Genomic DNA, 21,530 nt, shown 5'->3' with positions numbered 1-21,530 from the left:
TACTGCAATTTGCAAGGTTTGCAAATGCAATTCCTTCATGCATCATCAATTACATTAATGGAAAAAAGGAAAGGCAATATTGGTAAATCCAGGGACTGTCAAGGTATTAAAGAAGCCCATTTCAATTAGGTCTAAAAATGTAGAAGGTAGCTTGATGAGTGACCAGTGGCCCATCTGGTGTTGGTTTGTGCTCAGTGCCTGTTCCACTCCCCTCCCAGGAGACCAGAAATGGCCTGAGGTGCCAGCTGAGCTCTGCTATCAGGGTCCTATTCAGCTGGAACTGAACCTTGGGCTTGGCACGCTGCTGCCAGAAGTTTATTTGCCTAGTGACTAGACAAGAAACCAGTTTCTAGATTATAAATCCAGAAAGAATAAGTTCAGTAAGTACAAAGAAGGAAAATTAACACATCTTTTATATACAATGCAAATGTTTTCTCTGCTCAGTGTGTCATAAACTGTCCAAGTGTCTGGGAGGTGTAACATTAGCAGCTGGTAGGAATATCTCACTGGGGAGCTTTTAGTGAAAATTCAATATCCATTGTATAATATCCTATATTATACCTCTCCTGCCATAAAACCTCCTCTATGAGAAAAAAGACAACTTTGAACAATTTGCATTTCAGTAAAATGTTTGTTCTCTTCACACTTTTTTTTTTCCTAGAGATATTTTCTTTTAATATTCTCTCTTTGTTTTTCCACCTTCCCCCTCAATATGACATCTTTGTCACACTCACTAATAATTTTCCCCAGCATCACATCCATGGATTTCAAAGCAGTTGTCAGGCAGCATGACTGCTCCATCAGCCAAAAGGTGGAAGTAACTGAAGGCTCTGGGTGGGTAAAGCAGGAATGAATCCATCTGTACTTTTATAAGAATATGAGAATTTTCTAAGAAATGCAGCCCCTCTTTCCAGGACTCAGCCACAGAGCTGAGGCAGTCTCAGCTCCCAGAGCTGGAACAGCAGGGGCACCTCAGTGCTGCTCCTGTGAGCCCCTGCCCAGGGACATCCTGGGCAGCACTGGGATGGTGGGAAATGCCCATTTAAAAATAAAGCAGCAAAAATTCTGAGACACTTGCATGCTCCTGTTCTGTAATTTTACTTTCAAGAAGATAAAGGAGAGGGATTTATCTAGTGGAATATTGCACAGATCTCACCTGAAGAACTGTTTACATCAGCCCTTATGAACTAATACCTATTTTTAGTATCAGGCCTTTAAAAGATTCTTAGCTCAATCACTAATTTTGAGCTTTTAATTTACCCTGGGAGCAATTTTTATGATGGAATTAGTGCCACTTCACTTGGATTTGTGGGCACAATTAGTAAGTTTAGCATTTATATACCCTAACCTACACCTGTAAGATGGAAGGCTGCTTTTCAAAAAATCCCATATGCACAAATTTAATGGAATTCAGTAAAGTCTTTTTCTTTTTCTTTTCCTTTTTCTCTGTTTTTTTAATTGGTGGTAAAGTTATTCTTTAACTCACCCTTCTTTCTTAATGTGACTCGTTCTATCACAAAGGCTCTCATGAAACAGTCCCTTTCTTTGTCAGATTTTGTCAATGATTTCTAGTGCTCAAGAGGTGTGGCCAAGGGCACTAAGACAATTTTATTGTTACTTAGGCTGCCAGGTAGGCTGGACAAAACCACAGGATGCTAAAGACACAAACACAGTGCTGACAATTGCTGAGATGATCAGGACCACTTACATCCCAGGGTGAGGCAGAGCCAAGGAAAAATGCAGTAACTGTGAATAAGGCAGAATTAAAACCAAAGAATGCAGAGAGTATTTCACACATCCTCCAAGGAAAACAAAACAAATCCAATCCAACCCCAGACAGACAGATCCTCTGCTGAAAATGTCACTGTGTAACTCTTAGCAAGGTTGGTTTTAACAGGCTGACGGGATCATCCTGCCTCCACAAACTGATGATCCAGACAATGAAGGGAACAGGCAAATGACACAGAGGTGGGAGCACCTTGGCCACCACTGATGGTTGGGGTGTCCTGGGCAGGGCCAGGAGTTGGACTTCATGATCCTTTGGGTCCCTGCCAGCTCAGAATTCCCTGTGATTCAATGAACTCATAGAATTTACAATAGAGAAATCAAAGCTCCAGCTGTTTTACCTGTACTGCCTCCCTCATTCACTTCCAAGTCTACCCCAGTAGTAATTTATTGTAAACATCCATTTAAAGTTTGTGCAGCTCCAAATAAGAAAGCTATTCTAACTCCTTAGTTCTTTAGGGCAACTTTTGGCAGGAAACTGTTAATGTTCTCACTTCAACACCACTGTCCCTCAAGGAAATAAGTTAGAAGTGCCTCATCCCCAGTTCAGCTCACCTACAAAGAACAAGGAGAATGATGCAGTAGGAGAATATGTGAAGTAAGTCTTCTGCATTCATTAGTGGATAAAAAGTTTGGAATGAGCAAATGGTTAAAATTGTTCAAATGTTTAATTATTAATAACCTAATGTATAACTGACTGAGGGAATAAAAGATGTCAGAACTGAACTTTCCCTGAAACCAAAGCAGTTCCCTGTTTGCAGCAGCAATGACCACAAGAATGTGTGTGAACCCCTCCTCTTAGTCATCCTATCAAAGAACTGTTGGTTTTTCACCTGTGATTTAAAAACCTGAGCCTTCCACAGTCATTTGACTACCTTGAAAACAACTGGAGAGAGTTTTAGCAAAAAATGTTTATATACATTTACATAACTGTAAATGTACAGTGAAATAGGGAAAGTAATGGATTATGATGAGTAATATTTTCTCTCCAAAACTGGGTTCCCCACATAATTTAAGCAGAAAATGGGTCTTTGCTCTATAATCTTACATCAGCATACAGGAAACATCCCCAAATATGTGCATGGGGGCAAGGGGAGAGCATTGGGAGACTGATACAACAATACACCATTCATGCAAGCCAGGCTTACTTGTGTTAATTGGAATCCAGTTCTGCAGGCTGCTGACACTACCCAATAGCATGAAGAATGTTCACTTTTTACCTAAATGATGCCCTGGAATTCATTTGCAAAGCCAGGTACAAGTGTCTGTGGATGAGTCATTCCTCCTCATGTGGGTCTGTATGTGGGAATCAGTGCAGCCCTGCTGACCTGCTCTTGCTTCTGCCATGGCTACAGCTCCCAAAATGTGGCCACAACACAACAGCATGTTCTTCCCAGCCAGACATGTAGCAATGCTGCTTTTATAGAGGTGATAAATCACTATACAAACTTGACTGTAAGGATGCAGAGCGTTCTGGTACAGAGCCCAAAATGTTTAAGAAGCACTGGTTTGGAGAAAAGTCACCTGCAACTCCAGATAGGACATTAGAGAAGAAAACAATTGCATGGACTGGTCCAGGACCCCAACATTGCCACTGCTGCAAACACACCCCTGCACTTCCAGAGTCTCCTGGGTGCCTGCTGTGTTACAGCATCCAGCCTCAGTGCTCTTCATTCCCAAACAGCCCCTTCAGTGCTCCAGTCCTTCACACTCTATCCAGACTGTTTGGGTTATCCCAGTGATCTCTCTCTCAAATCCACACCACCTCCCACAGCAATGCTTCCAACAGCACTGCATCACCTCATCATCTCCCAGGGGACACAGCCTGACCCCTTTATCACCTGATCTCACCCTGCTGGTCACATTCTCACTACACCCTGCAGAGCTGCAGGTCTGTGCTCTAAAAAAACCCTGAGTTCTCCAGGTGTGGGAGACAGGACAAAACCAAAACAACCTTAAAATAAATCTTTTCAGAGAGAGCACTGGAGGCTCCCCTGGGATGAAGCATGTTAAATATATAAAATGTACTATAAATATATAAAATGTACTATAAAAACTAGGTCTATTTTCTCACCCTCAGTTCATAGAAGATCCTCTTTATTTAAGATAGAAGTGTTCATAGAAGATCCAACTTCACTTAAGGTCAAGGTAAAATAACCCCTTCCCCTTCTGATCTAACACCTTTACATGGGGCCCAAGATGTACCAACAGCATCTGACACCATACTGAGACCACACACAACTACTCTCCTGGCCACCACACTTCAAAATTAAACTTATAGGCACAGTGAAAGCAAGAATTAAAGATTAGCAGGTTTTCCACTTACTACCAAAGCTTTTAATGCCACTGAAGAAGCGGAGGAGAAAAGTAACCTACTTATAAGGTTTTGAATATAAGACCACACTTCTCTTCCAGCAACTGGTAGCCATTAAATATATAATAACTGATAATGTAAATGTTCATCTCTCTCTTTCACAACTACAGCTACAATGGTAATGAAAAATGTCAAGGGAGCCAGACCAGCCCTTCTGAACTATTTATGCACAAAACAGTGCAGAAACCAGTTACATGAGACTGCACTGCTGGTACTAAGAGGAAAATGTTGTTTGCAAGTATTACACAATAGCAACAAAAATCCTGTCTTCCACTCTACAGTGCTTGAATCCAATTCTGAGGTCTGAAGAACATATGTGGGGGATGGACAGGCTGTGTTAAAAGATATGGGGACTTTGGATGGAATAATAACTACTTCTCTAAAATTTGTGGGAAATCTTTCCCCTCGTTATTATAATAAATTACAGAAGTGAAGACAACCTTGGCAAGAGGTGCCTGAACTGCAGCCTGAGGGAAAATAGGCCAATTTCTACTGATAGAACAGATGTGCCACAAGCAGCACAAGTGCAAGCTCCCTTCACAACAGCCAGCCCAAGTACCTGAAAGGCCAATAGTGAGGACAGACTTTCCTTGTGCAAAGCAGAAAGACAGGATGGGGAAATGAATTGTAACCTTGTGCTACTGGCCATGCAGTATCATAAAGTGAAGATATTAAGGAAGATAAGGCAGTCTGCAGAGTTTCCCTGTTCTAGCAGCCTGCACTCACTTGCTGACACAAACAACAGAAAGACAAAATACAACACCAGCGGAAGCAGGAAGCAAGGACACCTTCCCTTCCTATCTCGACCATTTTATCCCCTCCAAAGAATATTTACTCTGCAATCCAGGGCTGTCCAGTGAGAACACAGGATGTAAATGACATTTTTATAGCTCAGTCCTTGGTGCATGGGGACTGGGCCAGGTCACAAACATGTTTTCCTCTGACCTGCTCACTGATTCAAGACAATACTTTCATTCTTGATTGCAGAGGCATTTCCAAATAGGTTTAACTGCTTTCATGAATCAGACCCTCAGACTGCCATGACTTCTCAGGATATCAGACAGCATTTAGCATACAGGAAAAAAGGACTGTCTGAACTTGTAAAGGACTAGGTGGGAAATAATCAAGCCCTGGACTCTGTCAACTCATTCCAGCAAAATAAGACCAACCCTTGTCACAACATTAATCAAGGCATATTGAGAGCCCTGCTTTCTCTTCTTCACTGCTTAAGCTGACCTTGCTTAATCCCTACATCAGCAGCATCCTACAGAAGGTGTAAAAATGTCAGAGAAAAGAACACAAAGTCAGGTATAGAGGGACAAATGGGGAGAAAGGTTTTGCTCATTGTTGAAAGGACTTAGAGGATCTCCTGGCAGAAAGAGAGATCCACCTTGTCCTGCCATTTTAAGCATCAGACTGCCAGACAAGTAAGCTGAATTTAAGAATGCTTAGTGTTGTTGGAAGCAGAGAAGGCAGTGGGACATGGTGGATCAAACCATTTGCAAGCATTCTATATGCATTCTGTCTCACCTCCTGGCTTGGACACCTGAGGAACCACCTCCTTGGGAAGTGCTCAGGTGCAGAAAGCCATTCACCCAAAAGGAAAGCTCATGGACTTGAAATAGAAAACACAAAGTGTTTAGATTATGATTTTCTCTGTTCTAGCAAGAATAACAGTTAAGCAGGTGCAGTAGGAAGCAAAATGTGAAGATGCAGCTCAGTTCTGCAGAGCACAGCTGAGGAGAAAGGCAATGTCCATTTGGGGAGAAGCAGATGGTAGAAAAGAAACAAGCAGCACCTGCAGCTCATGTAATATACACATATTCAGGGTAGCACCTGGAGAATGTGGTCTCTGCATGGAATAAATAAAAATGTTAGAGAGGTACAGCTGCCACCACAAGCCACTGACAAGAAGGAGTCAAAGGGAACTGAATTCATCAAGTCTGATTTATCCCACCCCTGTGCTGCATCCACTACATGGAGACCCCTTCCCAGTGCACATTTTTATAGCTTGGTGGGAACAACCACAGCCCAGCAGAGCTGAGTATTTGCAAGGTTGCAACCTAGTGCAAGGTTATACACCATGTCAGCTCAAGAGGTAGGGCAACACAGGTAGATAAAAGTTCCCCTTTTCAAATGAACAGAGATTGTAGTTGGAATTGACCCTTACAGGAAAAGTGAGCTCACAAGATTTGTGAAAAAGTACCTGGCATGGCTTGGCTTTCTGGGAAACCAGGGGCTGAAAGGCATCTGGGGGAATGCCCATCTCTCTGCACATGAGGAAAGACAAGTTCCTTCAGAGCCCCAGTTATCTGTGATTATTCACCTCTAATGAGTCCTTGCACCTCTCTCACCTCCTCACATTTCCTGGCTTGTGACCTTACACTACACTTTTGCCTGGGTTGTCCTCTAATGACATCTCTGTGCTCTCCCTGAAGACAGACACTTTGCCCCTCTGCATTTCCTTGGACTCCTTGCATTAACCTCCATCTGATACCTCTCAGTTTCCACCTGCAGAACTCCCTGAGCTGGAGCTGTCTGGGTTGGAGGATTCAAGGACCAAACCTCTGGGTCTAAGCATTAACCTCAGTAATTAATTAATTCATAAGACTAATGCTGTGTGTTCAGGAACTGGACTGTAGTTCTCATCCTGGCTCTGCCTCACACCTGTTGTGTCATTTTGGGCAGGTAATTTTTCCCATCTGGCTTTCTTGGTTTCCCCATCCAGCCTTATAAGCCCTCCTGATATAAAATATCCTGAAATCTTTGAACAACAAACTGTATCATGAGCCAGTCACTGCTATTATTACAGCTCTTGTGTGCTACAGAGAAACAAAAGCAAAATAAATTCAAGGCTGCAGAGAGCAGACAGAGCAACAAAGCACAAAAAATGTAGAGAGAAAGGAAAATAATCCATTTAAAACCACAGTACAGCAGTGGGGCATTACTCCCATGGTATAGTCTACGGAAGGATAACACTCTTTTGAAGAGTTTTACAAATCCTTCTTAGAATTGTACCTTCTTAGTCTTTGTGTTCCTAGTGGCCTGTAGTTCTGTAGCTGCTCCTACCTAACTGCACACATAATTAAGATTTTTGTATGGTTTGGTTTATAAAAGCATTGACTGACTACAGCTGTACAGCTCAAGTAGGCACAGAGATGCTCACCACCCTCTGAGCTGAGCCAGGTTTATCCTTTCTCTGGCTGGGAAAAGCAGCCAGCAAAAACTGAAAAGCACAAGAACACATGGATGCAGACTATGGGAGGGCCAACTAAACCAATATTTACACAACTGCATATGCAGTGCCTTAACAAGGAAGATCAGCACAATTACAGCATCATCTGGAGGTAAGTGAAGCTCAAATCAGTTTTATGTGTGTTACTCTAGAATGCTACTGAGCAAGCAGCAGTTGTGCTCCATCTGTCACCGTGTCCTCTGCTGTCACAGGTCCTGCTGCAGAGACCACCATGCTCTGCTTCTCTCCATTATGGGTGAGCCTGGATTGTCCTGGGATTTTTCTGTACAGGGAGTTACAGTCTCCCTCTAACCAGTTCACATTGTCTCTTGGTTAAAGAGCAGCTTGCATGTCAGGATTAATATGAAAGAAGACAAAAATTCTATTTGTGTCTGCAGTTCCTAAGGAACCAGTAACCTTTGCTTTGCAGACAGCATCAGAAGCTGAGAGTATGGATTGGCTGGCCAGGGATGAGAGGGACAGAGATACCAGAGCAGCTGTGCCTGCAAAGAATGGGGAGTGGGATGAAGACAGGGTCAAACATTATCCTTGGTGAATTTCTCTTCCCCACTTCCTATTTGGATTTTCAGAATAATTTCCCCCTAAAAATTTGTGCAACCTTGTTTCTCAGTTACAAGGCTTTTAAAATGTTTTTTTTTTTTTTTTAAATTTTATTTTATTGCCTTTTTGATGAATTATATGAACTGCCAGCAAATACTAAATTTCACTCCCTCTCATTAATGCTGTAAATTAATTTAGGACTGATTTAGATGTAGGATTAACAACCTGAGGACTAATCCACTCTTTATTCAGAGGATATAATCAGGATGAACAGTCCTTTGTCTCACATCACTTGATGAGTTAGCAGGATCACCTCATGGAAAGCACACAATTTTTGTGTCTGTGCTGGCAAAGGAACTGTTCAGGGTTAAGGCAGAAGAGTGGGAGACAGCTGGCTGGCCCCAGCTTTGCTCCAGGCTTCTGTAACCCTGGGCAAGTGCTTTTACACTCTGCACCATTTCCCCTAATTTTAACATTGAGAAGTCAGATTTAGAGAAAAGACAAAAGATTAGAAGCAATGTTTGTGGTGGTTTAGAGCATCATCTCATATTTAACCAGCATTAAGGATATTTGGGCCATGGGCCACCTGCCAGCACAGAAACTTGGTAAGCTGGAGTAATAGATTTAATAAGCTTTCAGTTATGTGCCTCCATCCTTATTTACATGAGATGGTGTTTTATTTTCTGAGCACTCTTTTCACTGTGATTAGTATATTATTATCTATATTTCAGGAACAAACTCAAGCCCTCAGTTTTCAGATCAGCAGAGAAACCCAAGAGAAAACACTGCTTTTCTTAAAGCAAGAATTACCTGTTAGAAAATTTGACACACTCAAGAGCAGTTCTGCAGTATCTCAGTGATGCTGTTTTCAGAAATGCCCTGTGTGCTTGCCAGAGAAATAAATAACATATCTTGCAATTAACAAATGAATATCCTGTTAAAGTTAGCTTTTACTTGCTGTCCTTGAATAATCTTCTGAAGCATTTCATCCACTGAATGGATGGAAGGGGAATGAAGATTAAATACATGCTTTGGCAAGTGTCCTTTTCCACCAGAATATTTTCTTAAAAGCACTTTATGTCTAATGATACATTGAGGACCTGTTCCTCTGAGTACAATAAATAAATACAAATAATTGCTGTAGGAAAGGATCTCACAGACAACCAGTGCCATTTTGGGCATAACTGATTGATGCTACTTATAATCAGTGGCACTTCTAGAGCTGAAACCTTCTGTTCTGGACACATGCTGCTCACATCAGCTGAGCTGAGCTATGCTGTCCCACAAGGACAGCATTTTTAAAAGATTTAATACAAATTGTTATTAATTGTTTGTATTACAACATTACCAAGAAGCTGCAACTACAGATGAGGATCCTGCTGTGCCATGGGCACAGGGAATAAAAAAGGAGGGGATATTGCAGTGGTTCACATAGTTTGAAATCAAAGATCAATAGACAGAACTCCAGAATAGTCTTACCTTTAGTGTGACCATAAAGAATGAATGATTTTATACAATTCAGTGTTGGCCACAATTTCACAGACAAGCTCCTGTCAGGTGTTTGACATCCACTGTGATACTGTGGGAAAACGTGTCTTGCTGGCACACTATTGCAAAACCTAAATTCTCACTTTTTCAGACATGCAATTGTCCCAGTGTGGCTCCCTCAGACAGATGACAGTGACAAGACAGCCAGAGCACCACAAATTTGTGACTCTAATTAATAGTTCTGTAGGAGGTTTTCAAACCAGACTGTTTTCTTTAAATAGTGCATTTCTTTAAAATACTGCTACTCCTTTCAACTCTCCATGAGGACCAAACATCTCTGGTGTGTACATGAGACTGCTGCTCAATGTCATCCTCTGCAGCCCAGTGATACAAACTCTCCTCTAAGCCACCCCAGGACTAGAGCCAGAGAAGCTGGGGTTCTCCTGGGGTTGTTCAGCTCTGCCTAAAGATATCTGAGACAGGAAAATTCCTGCTCCATTAAAAGGACATCAGAATTGCAATAATCCTTCCTTGCACAACGAGATGTTGGAAGCTAACAGCACCAAAATTCTAGGGCTGTTGTAAATCCATGAGTTCTCATGGGTGCAATGGTTGTTAGCTTTGCCTACAGCTTTCATCCTCAGGTTCTTGCCCCAGTGAGTTTTACATTTTCATGCCACACAATGCTCCCAGGGACTGTCCACTCAGCAGATTCTTCAAGCACTTGAAGGGCAAAATACATCACACTTATTACCAACCTAAAGAAGAGAACAGGATCCTGCTGTTGGTTTATCATGAGTTTTCTAATCTAGGGGAAATAACCATCTCCTGCTTGAATTTAGGTCTTGTAAATAAAATTATTAGGTTCATTTGCTTTTGGTCCATTCTACCCTCAAGTCATTCTGACATCCAATCTCCTGCTCAACACAAATCAAGGGCAAAGAATCCCTCATGTTCATTTAGCTTTCCAGTAGGAGTGGATTTATTCACCTTTTTAAGAGGAGATTTCACAACCAGTATTCCCATGCATCATAATGAAGAAATCTGTAGGCACCCATGGGACAAGTGGAATGTTACAAAGCCCAGTGAGAGAAGAAACTTTTCTTACCTGTCTGTAACAAGCCAGCCCCGCTGTCTTTAACTCCAAAGTGCTGCTGGATGTCCAGTAACACACCTACAAGGAAAACAGAGAACCTGCTCAGTGCCCTCAGCCTTTGAAAAGCATTCAACTCAAACCTTTTGTGATGCATCAGCAAAGCTTCAAATTCCACTTTAAACACATTACTTCTAAAGGTTGCATTTTTTTCCCTGTACATGCACACTCAGTAATTTTGAGCTACTACAATGAAAGCAGAGATGCAACATCAAGCAATGAGCCTGGGAATGAAATCCTGATGAATGGAAACTGGTCTTTCCTTTCTGCTTGAATAAGATCAGGCTTTTCTTTTTGTGTGTGTGATTTGTTCTTTTTTTGTTTGGTTTTTTTTTTTTTTTTTTCATAATCCAAACCTCTTACTTCAATTATTTCCCAGAAATACAGGGAAACTGATTCTGCACCTAAGGTGCTTCAAATGGTTTGACAAGACAGATTGAATCCAAGACAAGTTTTAACAAATCTCTGCTGGGAGGAGATATGACAGATTGATAGCAATGATGAAAGGTTTCATATTTAACTAGTTCTGGGGAGTTTTTACTTTCAAAGCAAATATAACAAATATATTTAATGTACCTTAGTAAAGGTGGGTAAGTGACCAGACACTCAGATTTAAAGCAACTACAAGCAGAACCAAACATAATCTTCTGTCTTACTTGAACCTCAATATATTAATTGATACAAGAAAAATTAACAGGTTTTAAAGTATTTACTCATTCAACTAGATTTAACATTTTTGGTACCAAACATTTTGACACATGCAACATTAGATATATGGGACAGGCATGTTTTTGTAACCAACAGACCAATAGGAAAACCCACAGCAGAGCTGTAATAACTCACTTGGGGGGACACAGGTTTGCCAAGCTTTACATGGTCCAGTGGTCTCAGATGCAGATCCACAGGCCTGAATATTTGTCAGTGGTCTAAATAACCAGCACCTGACTTCCTGGGTCTGGAACAGAGGCTGGTGCACTCTTTAAATCTGGGACTTCCTTATTTAGACACTGTCTTCCCCAAACCTATGCAAGTTCCTTTTTCAAAAACAAGAAAACCATTCTCTAACTACACTGAACATCCAGAGAAGTTCACCTCCAGCTCAAATTCTGATCCAAGGCTTTATCCAAAGTCATTTTTCAGGTTACAGAAATCACCTGAGCACCAACCTGAATCACTCACCATAAATGTCCTAGCTCTTGGACTGCCAAGATCACACTAAGTGACAAACACAGAGAGATAAAAGACCCAGAGATAACTATTCCCAGAAGACATGTGGGACGATGCCAAGGGAACAGTCATAAATTAAAGATACTAAAGGGAAAGAAGGAGATGGAGAAAAGGGGGGAAAAAAGCAAGAAAGCTCATTTGAGCTATTCTGTACTACTTGTACATCACCCTTTATTCAGGACAGCATTTAGGTGGGCTTTAGGCCCCAATATCTGCCCAGAAACATTAGTTCAGCCTCCTGCAATAACTCCCCTTCCCCACTCTCTCATCAGACTGTTCAGCCTCAAACAGGAAGGCTGGGGTGGGGAAGGGTGTGATCATGTCTGTCATTACTGATAAAAGAGGGTAGATGCAGAGCCAGGCTCTTCACACTGCTGCCCAGTTAAAGAGGCAAAGGGCAACAACTGAAATCTGGGAAATTCCATTTAAACATGAGAAAATTAATTTTTACTCTGAGGAAGGTCAAGCTTGGATGTTCAGAGAGGTTGTGGGTTCCCCATCCCTGGAGATATTCAAAACCCAACAGGACACAGTCCTGTGCAACCTTCTCTAGATGACTGATTTCAGCAAGGGGCTTGGATTAGATATCTCCAGAGGTCACTTTTGATCTCAATTATTCTGTGATTCTAGAATTTTCTGAAGTATTAAGTGCCTGATTACATCCATCCTGACACAGTATTCCCCTGGCCTTCTATTTCCTTTGGAACATTGTTGTTTACTACAATTTCAAGAGGAATTTCTTTGCTTTCTCTTGGATGGCAGATTTAACTCCATTTACAAAGTGCTCTGGGATTTTTTGACCGTGCTTCCCTGGTTTGCTCCATCAGCAATTGAGATACCATTGTCCAGGCAGCAACTGATGAACAAAAATAAATTTGCATTTGCCTAGCAAACCCCTCTGTGGTGTAGCTGATTTACCTGCTCCCCTTGGTATTCCACCCTTCCACAAAATTGTTTCTCATTCAACCCAACTCAGAAACCTCACTGAGCTTAACCAGCTCTGAGCTCTTTGTGCTCTAGTACTGCTGGATCCCAAACTGCCCACCTCAAGCAAAGCTCAACAGGTCAAAACAACTCCTGGGCACTATAATCCCAATTTTAGGGACAATAAACTCATCAAAACCCTCGAGAACTATGTGGAAGAAGGGAGGAAATACAGATTACAGTATTTTCTCATGCTCTCCTATCATCACTCAGTCGTGCTGCACAGAAGTGAAATATCCTTCTCATTGCTTGCAGCTGAGCAGGGGGTTGGACTAGATGGAATATATTCCATGAGGGAATACACACAGATGTTGAGGGAATACATAGAGATGTCAAGAGCTCCATCCAGCACCCTGAAAGGTGGCTCTCCAGCCATCAGCAACATATTCCCAGCCATGACAGAATGCCAAAGAGGCACATTAAACTTCTAAAAGTTATGAGAAGCAGAAGCCTGGGATCTGATGGAAAACAGTCTTTTATGGATTTGCATCAGAAACTAGAACAGAAAGCAGAGGGGAATATAATAGTGCCTACACAGAAAAGCAGAGGAGAGTTTCCAGTGTGTGACAAGTAATTTGTCCAGTGACAGTGGTTTCACAGTCCTACAGACCATAATGAGTTTTACAAGCTTGAACTCCTATAGCCACAAATGAAATACATTTCAGACACAGACGTGCAGACACTTGGATTAATCCTACAATTTCATCCTGGTGGTGGAGAGGAAAGTAGGTTCTGTGGAGAGTCAATCCAACAGGACAATGTAGAACCACAATTATAAGCCCTGTGTGACCTGGGAAGAAGGTCTCAGATGATTAAGAGACATCTGCATGTCTAATTGGCATGGATTTCCTACTCCAAGTTATTTTATATTCTCTTTGGACTACAGGTGTTTTGATTTGGGTTTAGAGCATTAAATTAGAGGCAACAGCAGATGATGCAACACAGCTATGAAGTGATAGTAGTTCTCTGCTGTGGGAGTTTTCCTGCTCAGCCACTGGGAAGACACTTCTCCTCTCTTAAATTCACTCAGCTCTGTTTTCACCTCCCTGTGGCAGTGACTCACCCCAGAATTTAATAAGATTTAGGGATACAATTAAGCAATGATAGACCAGGGGAAAATACAGGAAAATGATAGAGCTTTTGACTTTCCCTTCTGCTTGTAGATGCTGGGAAGGGAGAGAGCTGGAGCCAGGCTCCAGACAATGACCATGTTGCTTGCAGTGCTGTGTCTCACAGCACCTGATGCAATCCAAGAGGTGAAGCCACCACACGTGGCTGGCAAGGTCTTTCTTGCATGAAAGTTCATAGCTCTGACCCAGGAGGATCTCAAAATAGCCAAGAGCAGCCAGCAGGCACCAGCCTTCCTGAGCAGCTCTCTGGAGGGCTGCTGGCCATTTGGGATGTCTGTATGATTACATGGCACCTTGTGTGCTCCCACATATAATTTCTTAAGCACATTCTGTATTTTCAGGATGGAGCAAACACACAGAAAACATGCTGCCAATCTCCCAAAGAATCTCAGTGCAGAACCAGATGCTGTTAATGCTGATGTAGATTTGGAACTCAATGAGATGAAACACAGGCAGCAGCCAGCCAGGAGTGCTTATCAAGATGGGCACAGGGACACCCAGGAAACTGGGTTACTGGGGAAGCCAGACAGAAGAGCAAAGACTGCTACTGCAGCCATCTGAGGGGACTTTTACCAGGTGTAAAGTCCAAGCACCTGACAGACAGCAAGGCAGTTATCACAAGGCAGTTTTGTGGGCATTGGGCATGAAGAATTTTAGGAGCAATTTGGAGCACAAAAGGTCATGGAGTGCTGCAGATAGAGAGGGCCATGCCTGACCTCATCCACTCACAGGTCAGAGGGTTTCTAGGGCACTGCTGATATTTTTAATGATCATTTCACAAACAGTGATTGTAAAAGACCTGATTCTGAGGCTTTTGGAATGCAAATCCACATTTAATGTTATCCAGGTTATCTCTGTTTTAGGGGAAATCCTTTGGGAAAGCCAAATTTTCCTGGAAGCATGTGGTTCACACTTCATACAGGGAGGTAAGTGGTAGAGATGAGGTATGAGGCAAGCTGCTTACCTAGAAAGGTTTTGTGTCCCTAATCTGAGTTACAACAAAACAAAAGCTGGAGGATTCTTCATCAAATACTGCTGCCTGTAAACACTGCCACAATAAGAAACAGTCCATAAGCTAAACCACAGTGAAATGACAATATCAAAGCAAAGAGACATTAGAGCTTCCCTGGGACAGCCCCATTTTCCAGTTACCAAAACAAAACATCATTATTTGCTTTCAAACTGCTTCCAAAGCAGGTGCAAAATGCAGAGTTGGCCTGTGCACAGAGTGCAGAGCCACAAAAGTAAAGGCACAGGTTTGCAGCTCACATTCTTTACATACTGTGTGTGTGCTGCAACACCACTGGCCAACATAACTACTTACTTAAGAAAGCATGTTCATTTTAAAAGGCATTTTTTAATGGGGAAAAATGATGGTTTTCCACAGCACACAGGATGTGTGCCCCAGCACCCTCCCTCCTGCCCCACTGCAGGTCTGGACCTCTCTTTAGGGACCCCAGATTGACACTCTCAGCTCCCTGAGAGCCAGCACAGGCTCTGTACTGACAGTACTGTTTGTTCAGTTACCTCTTGCTACCTCTTCCTTATAAAGGCACTTTTTCCCAGGCTGTGGTCCCTGGTTCTTCCAGGAGCAGCTTCCTCAGGAGGAGGTAGCTAAGAAGGGATAGCCAAGCCTGGCCTTCTATCCATTAAAGACACAAACCACCTTCCTCCCATCAGGCTCTTCCTCATGCCTGCAGCCATATTCAACCTCCTTCAAATAAAGCATCAAGGAGGCAGAGGAGTGGTGCAACACACCTGTCTCTTCAGAGACATGTGAAAAGATTAGGTGGAGAGAAGTTTATTCTGAAGTCTCTGTGATTATATCTTCACTGCAACCCCAAGATGTAGCAGCAGTTCACACACTGATCCCTGAGCTTCAAACAAGCTGCTTCAGCTCAGCCACCCACCAGCTATTAAACACCAGCATCACAATTCGAGCCCTATTTCAATATTCAGCTGCAGAAAACCACCGTGGTAGCCCTACTGATATTTGTACCTCAAGATAAATTCCCACTGCTGCCAGAACTAGCAAGTCTAGAATATAAATGCAGTACTACCTTCTTTGGATTGCCATGAAAGCATTCCCTGCCTGCTCTTCAAGTACTGATAAATGCCTGGTGACATCTGGCTTGAAAACATTGACAGGAGCTTCCTTAGGACATAAACACTGAATTTCTTTCTGCAAAACTAGTTTCTACTGTTGCATGACATGACAATACACACCGGCAAAACAGTCTTTGGTTTCGAAATAATGCTGAAGGATTAAAAAGAAACAAACAAAACAAACCCAGCAATTAGACAAATCAAAACAAGGGTTTCCTAAGATCTGCTCACACTGGAATGCATGAAACTCGTGACCTAGAAAGCACTGAAAAGCAACTGCCAACACCCACAGCAGGCTTAGGAAGGGTTTCCCTGAGTAATGGAGTGTTGGGAAGAGACAATCCCAGCAGCTTGAGCTGCTCAGAGTGAGCCAGGGTCCTGATGTCATTCACAGGACATGAAACAGGTGCTTAAAAATCACAGAACAGAATCAGAGAATATCCTGAGCTGCAAGGAACCCAGAGGGACCATTGAGTCCAGCTCCTGGCCCTGCAGAGACACCCCAACAATCCCACCCTGTGCCTGAGAGTATTGCCCAATACTGGGCAGTCTTGACCATTCCCTGGGGAGCCTGGGCAGTGCCCAGCACCCTCTGGGGGAAGAAGGTTCTCTTGATATCCAGTGTAAACCTCCCCTGACAAAGCTCCAGCCATTTCCTGGCAAAACCCCAGAGAAGTGTGAGAGTTCAAAGCCTTCACAGGCACTGAGAGCCTCCCGCTCCTGCAGAAGGTGATGAGGAGGAGCCTTGTCTCAGAGGATGGTGTTGGACTGCCAGGACACAGCAGAGGAATTGTTCACTCCAAGCAGCATTTGCAGTGGAAGGTGCTGTGAGCTCTGCAAAGCACACACTACTGCTTGGGAAATGAAATCAAATGCCTGTCTGAGGTGACATGCCTTATTCTGAACCAAAACCAATGTTATCCTCAGAGACTCACACCACCTGCCACACCCACTTTTTCCATTCAATGTTTTTGTCACTATTATAGTATCAGCAGGGAAGTATCTGAGCTATTCATTTATTCATTCATTCCCAAAGGCTACTACTGGCTTTCTTGCATAGCATGTAACAAGTAATTAAGCATCAGGAAAAAAAAAAAAAAAAAGGAATGTGATTAATCAAGAACATGGAGAAGTAGTATATTAAAAAAGCAACTTCTTACTGTGGCAGTAATAAATGCTGGTTTCTCTCACACAGCTCAAACTCCACTGTAATGTGGTATGCAAAGTCTGAGCACAGAATTGCCTGCAAGACTGGGAGGAGATAAAAAAAGTTCATCAGGTGTAGAATTGATTAGCACAAGGCATCATTAACACAAGGTCAGGGTGTCTAGGGAAGGCAGCACAGGACAGCCAGTCCTGCTGGGATTAAAAAAACAAACCAAAACAAAACAAATAGGAGTTTGAGTGCAACCATGGCTGCCAAATGCTGGGTGCCTCATTGGTAAACCCACACCCTAATCAAATCCTTCATCTCCTTAATTACAGTGTAGGTCTGTTCCCAGGACTATGGCTGGGAAGGATGTCCCTGTCAAATAGGGAGCAGGGGATATTTGGCCAGCACGAAACCAAGAGCTGAAATAAATTCCAAAACATGGATGATTTTCCATTTATGACCCCTTGCAACAACAGCTCTCAGCAATAAGACTTAAAAATGACATGGGCCAAATCTGAGAAGAAGCTCAGTGTCACTTCACCCTCCTCTCCACCTGGGACACAGCTCCCTACAAGGAGATCCCTAATTTCAGCCCTGCCTCATCTCACTTGCAGACTCCTGCTTAGCCTATCTTAATCAGCCTGGCAGCTCCTGCAAGCCAAGGGAAGACTTCAATTAGAGATAAGTGACAGGATTTGGCTCAAAGGACAGACTAAAATGAATTGGCACCTAGACCTGAACTTAAAACCAAACTTATTCATTGACACTTGGAATAGTTCCTTTATGTGGAATGGGAAAAATCAGAAGCTCTTACAAATCTGCAAAACCAACAGAAACTGAAGGAGCATCTGAGGTTTGTATTAGTCACCTGAAAGGATAGGAATCATTAACAGCTTTCAGACAGTGCTGGCCAGAGCTTTCTCTCACACCCAGCATCTCTAGCTCAGGACTCAGTTTAAACCAAATTTCTGGGGTTTTTTATCTCATGCAAACACAGAGTGAAACACAATCTTTACCAGAGGAAAAAACTACTCTTGGGACATTTTAGATCTAAGCAGCAGCCTCACCAGATTTTCACATCAAAGAGGAGAGACTCAAAAATAATGTTATTATTTCAATTATTCAAATCTCAGAAAATTCAGATACTCCCCCAATTCACATTCTCCTTCTGGACTCTGTAGCAGAAAAAAAATTGGGCCTGCCACCAAAAGCTCTACTTGTCTTCTGCCTTTCTAATCCTTAGACAAGACTAACAAGTTGAGCTAATTCATGCAGTGAAATATCTCAGAGACTTTGTATATGAACTAATTAAAATAAATAAAAGCAGTATGGATAATGATAGAGCAAATCAAGTGCATATGAATTCAGTCAGTGACTCACTGCTCCCTTGTTTTCCTTATTGGAAAACTTGGCTTATCACCATACCGGGGTGACGGTGAGTCAGGGAACTGGCATGAGCCACAAATTGCAAGGAAATTAAAATAAGTATCTACAAAATCTCTTTTGGGAGAGATTTTGGAGATTTTTGCTGGCTTTGTGTGGATGTGGTTGTGGACCTCACAGTTCTAACCTCATGGTTTTCTGACTAGATAGAATCAAGAAAGGAAAGAGGCATTTTTGAGTTCTAGAGATAATACAGAATGACTGGGCTCTTATTCTCAGAATCAGCTTGCTGCCTTTACTTTAATAAAAGTGTATATTTTAACCAAATACATTTGAAGCATATTATCCTATTCTACTGAATGCTTGATGCTACTTTATTAAGGTGAGTATTAATCACTTGGACTCAGTCAAAGCACATGCAAATATTTTAACAGCACTAAACTGAGAACTAATTGTGTGCATGGCATGAGGGTAACAGTTCCAAACCCAAGTCCATGCAAGCACAAGCACTTTGCTGTCACCTCACTCAGACAGACCATGAGAACCTGCTCTGTTACACTTCTGACACACCACCTGTTGGATTTGAGGTTTTCAGGCAGGTTGGGAACACAGACCCTACCAAAATGCCTGGGCTTTTATATGCATTTTCATGTACAAGCAGCTGTGTCTCTGGAGATCTTTGATATTATCTCACAATAATAAAATAAAATTTCAACTGTTAAAGTAAAAAAACAATCAGAGAGACAAAAAAAAAAAAAAAAAAAAAAAAAAAAAAAGCAGCAAATTTCAAGGTTGTGAAGGTGAAATGTTTTCCAGTTAATGTTTTCTAGTTTCTCACTCTAGCAAGTGAGGGGTTTTTTACCCACTTCCTTTTCTCCTACAGCCATGCACATTTCTGTGACACAAGAGACTGAATGAACAACTGGGGGGTAATTAGTGACTGATGATTTACACCAGATGACAGCTAATTTCTCCAGTTAAAAAGATTTCTATCAAATCTGTAGAAACATGCACTCAGATTGGACATACTTCCAAGTGACTGCATCTCATCTCTCATTTGCATTTTGCTTCTGCCTGGCAATGCCTCAGAGCTATTTTGGAACATCACAAGCTGTCCAGGGCACACTGGTATATTATATGTAATTGTAAGGAGTTTCCTATTCTTTTTTCCCACAAAGAATATTTTACCAAATGCAAGGGAGGTGCAGATGCAGGGGCACCTTGTGCAGAGCAATTGCAGGCAGGAGCAGAGCAGCATTCCCCTGCCTGCATTCCCCATCAGGGAATGTCAGGCAAATTCCAGGCAGGTTTCTGCAGTGCACGACTCAGATTTCTCAACCAAAGAACAAAACATCCACTGTCATGGTCCTGGGCTAACAAAGAGCTCTTGCCATCAGCTTCATAACAGTACAGGGGTGTAAGAACACATCTTCAGTGCTCCTGTACACTGATTTTCACAAGTGGCTGTGCAATGTTAAAGTCCACTACACAAATCTCCCTCTGTGACCTAGATCTGGACAGGCTCATGAGGCTTTAAGTGCACAAGCAGGAAAAGCTGGAGTTGTCTATAGCATCTCCTCCACAGACTAAAACCTGGATAAAACTGTCATACAAACTTGGTGCTGCCATTCACTTTTAAGACAACAGAAAATCTGTAAAAGAATCCAAAGCCCCACTATTTCAAGTAGCTACCAAAACCTTGTTTAAAACTCCAGATGAAGAAGCTTTTGGACTCAGCTAAAAATACTTACCCTAACTTTAGTAATCCCAGAATAGCCTTTACTCTTAGACAGATGCTTTAAACACCCCTGAGACTGCTGCTGAACATGCAGGTAGGTTCATGAATCAGTCATCCTGCATAAAGAATCATGGAATGGTTCAGGTTGAATGGATGTTAAAGCTCACCTTGTTCCAGCCCCTGCCATGGGCAGGGACACCTTCCACTATCCCAGGGGGCTCCAAGCCCTGTCCAGCCTGGCCTGGGACACTGCCTGGATGGGGCAGCCACAGCTGCTCTGGGCACCCTGTGCCAGAGTCTCCCCACCCTCACAGCCAGGAATTCCTTCCCAATATCCCATCTAACCCCATCCTCTGCCACTCCAGGCCCTTTCCAAAGTCTCTCTTTAGCTCTCCTGGAGCCCCTTTAGGCACAGGAAGGGGCTCTAAGGTCTCCTCTGAGCCTTCTCCAGGCTGAACAAGCCCAACTCTCTCAGCCTGTGTTCACAAGAGGGAGGATAAGAAGAGAGGATAAAGCTGCTCCAAGGCCACCATTACACAATGCTTCCTTTCACCCACCTCTTTTCCCTGCTCTCTCCAGAGCACCACCATTAGGACTCTTGGGGTCCCCTCACCACCCTGATCTGGAGGGCACTGTGATCCCTACAGCAGCTTCTCATATCCAACACACATTCCCTTCTTCCTATTCCTTCTCTCCATCCTGGTACTTATTTGAGGAACTCACCCTTTACAAGTGCACTGATCTGCAAGAATCCTACTACCTGCATGATGTAAATAAATCTGAAGGTCCTGTTTTATCCTCACATGCTCTGAGGGAGATGTTTATCCCACAGATGAGGCTGAATGGGGTTACAGTCCTACACACTGCCCATGTTGGCTCCTGGAACCACCCTGAGCTTTCTGCCACAAGCATTTACAGCAGCCACTCAGAGCTCTAACCATGGCATTTTTAATTTATGTATAAGTGGAAATGTCCTCCTGTCACTGCCCCTCCAACATCTCCCACAGATTAAAACACCTTTCCCTGAGCACAAAGCAATGTGACACTCCTCACATGCATTTATCTCCCACAGAAACACACTGAGTGTTTTTATTTCATTCTGGGTCCTGGTCAAACTGTGCCAGGTCACTACTGAGTAAGGTGCCAACTGTCCATTAGTTATTCTAAGCAAGGTGTCTTTAAATTCATCTCACTGACAAAGCATGTGGCTTTG

General features: G+C 42.7%; 1 protein-coding gene and 1 long non-coding RNA gene across 4 annotated transcripts in view; one reads left to right on the top strand and one right to left on the bottom strand.

The window, feature by feature from the left end:
- The window catches only part of LOC306811449 (sphingosine-1-phosphate transporter SPNS2-like), a 127,859-nt gene that overhangs the window by 80,720 nt on the left and 25,609 nt on the right, over window positions 1-21,530 (bottom strand). For all 3 annotated transcript variants that reach the window (XM_079325156.1, XM_079325154.1, XM_079325155.1), the window contains exon 2: window positions 10,552-10,617. In XM_079325156.1, the coding sequence (XP_079181282.1) occupies window positions 10,552-10,617 (66 nt within the window). The remainder of the gene's footprint in view (window positions 1-10,551; window positions 10,618-21,530) is intronic.
- On the top strand, window positions 810-2,408 carry LOC306811415. Its single transcript, XR_013776670.1, has 3 exons — window positions 810-834; window positions 1,553-1,630; window positions 2,302-2,408. It is a non-coding gene; the product is annotated as an uncharacterized lncRNA (long non-coding RNA).

The sequence above is a fragment of the Erithacus rubecula genome (genome assembly GCF_903797595.1).
Source record: "Erithacus rubecula genome assembly, chromosome: 22".
NCBI lineage: Eukaryota > Metazoa > Chordata > Aves > Passeriformes > Muscicapidae > Erithacus > Erithacus rubecula.
The sequence above is the reverse complement of the archived record's forward strand: the minus strand, read 5'-3'. Positions and strand labels throughout refer to the sequence as shown.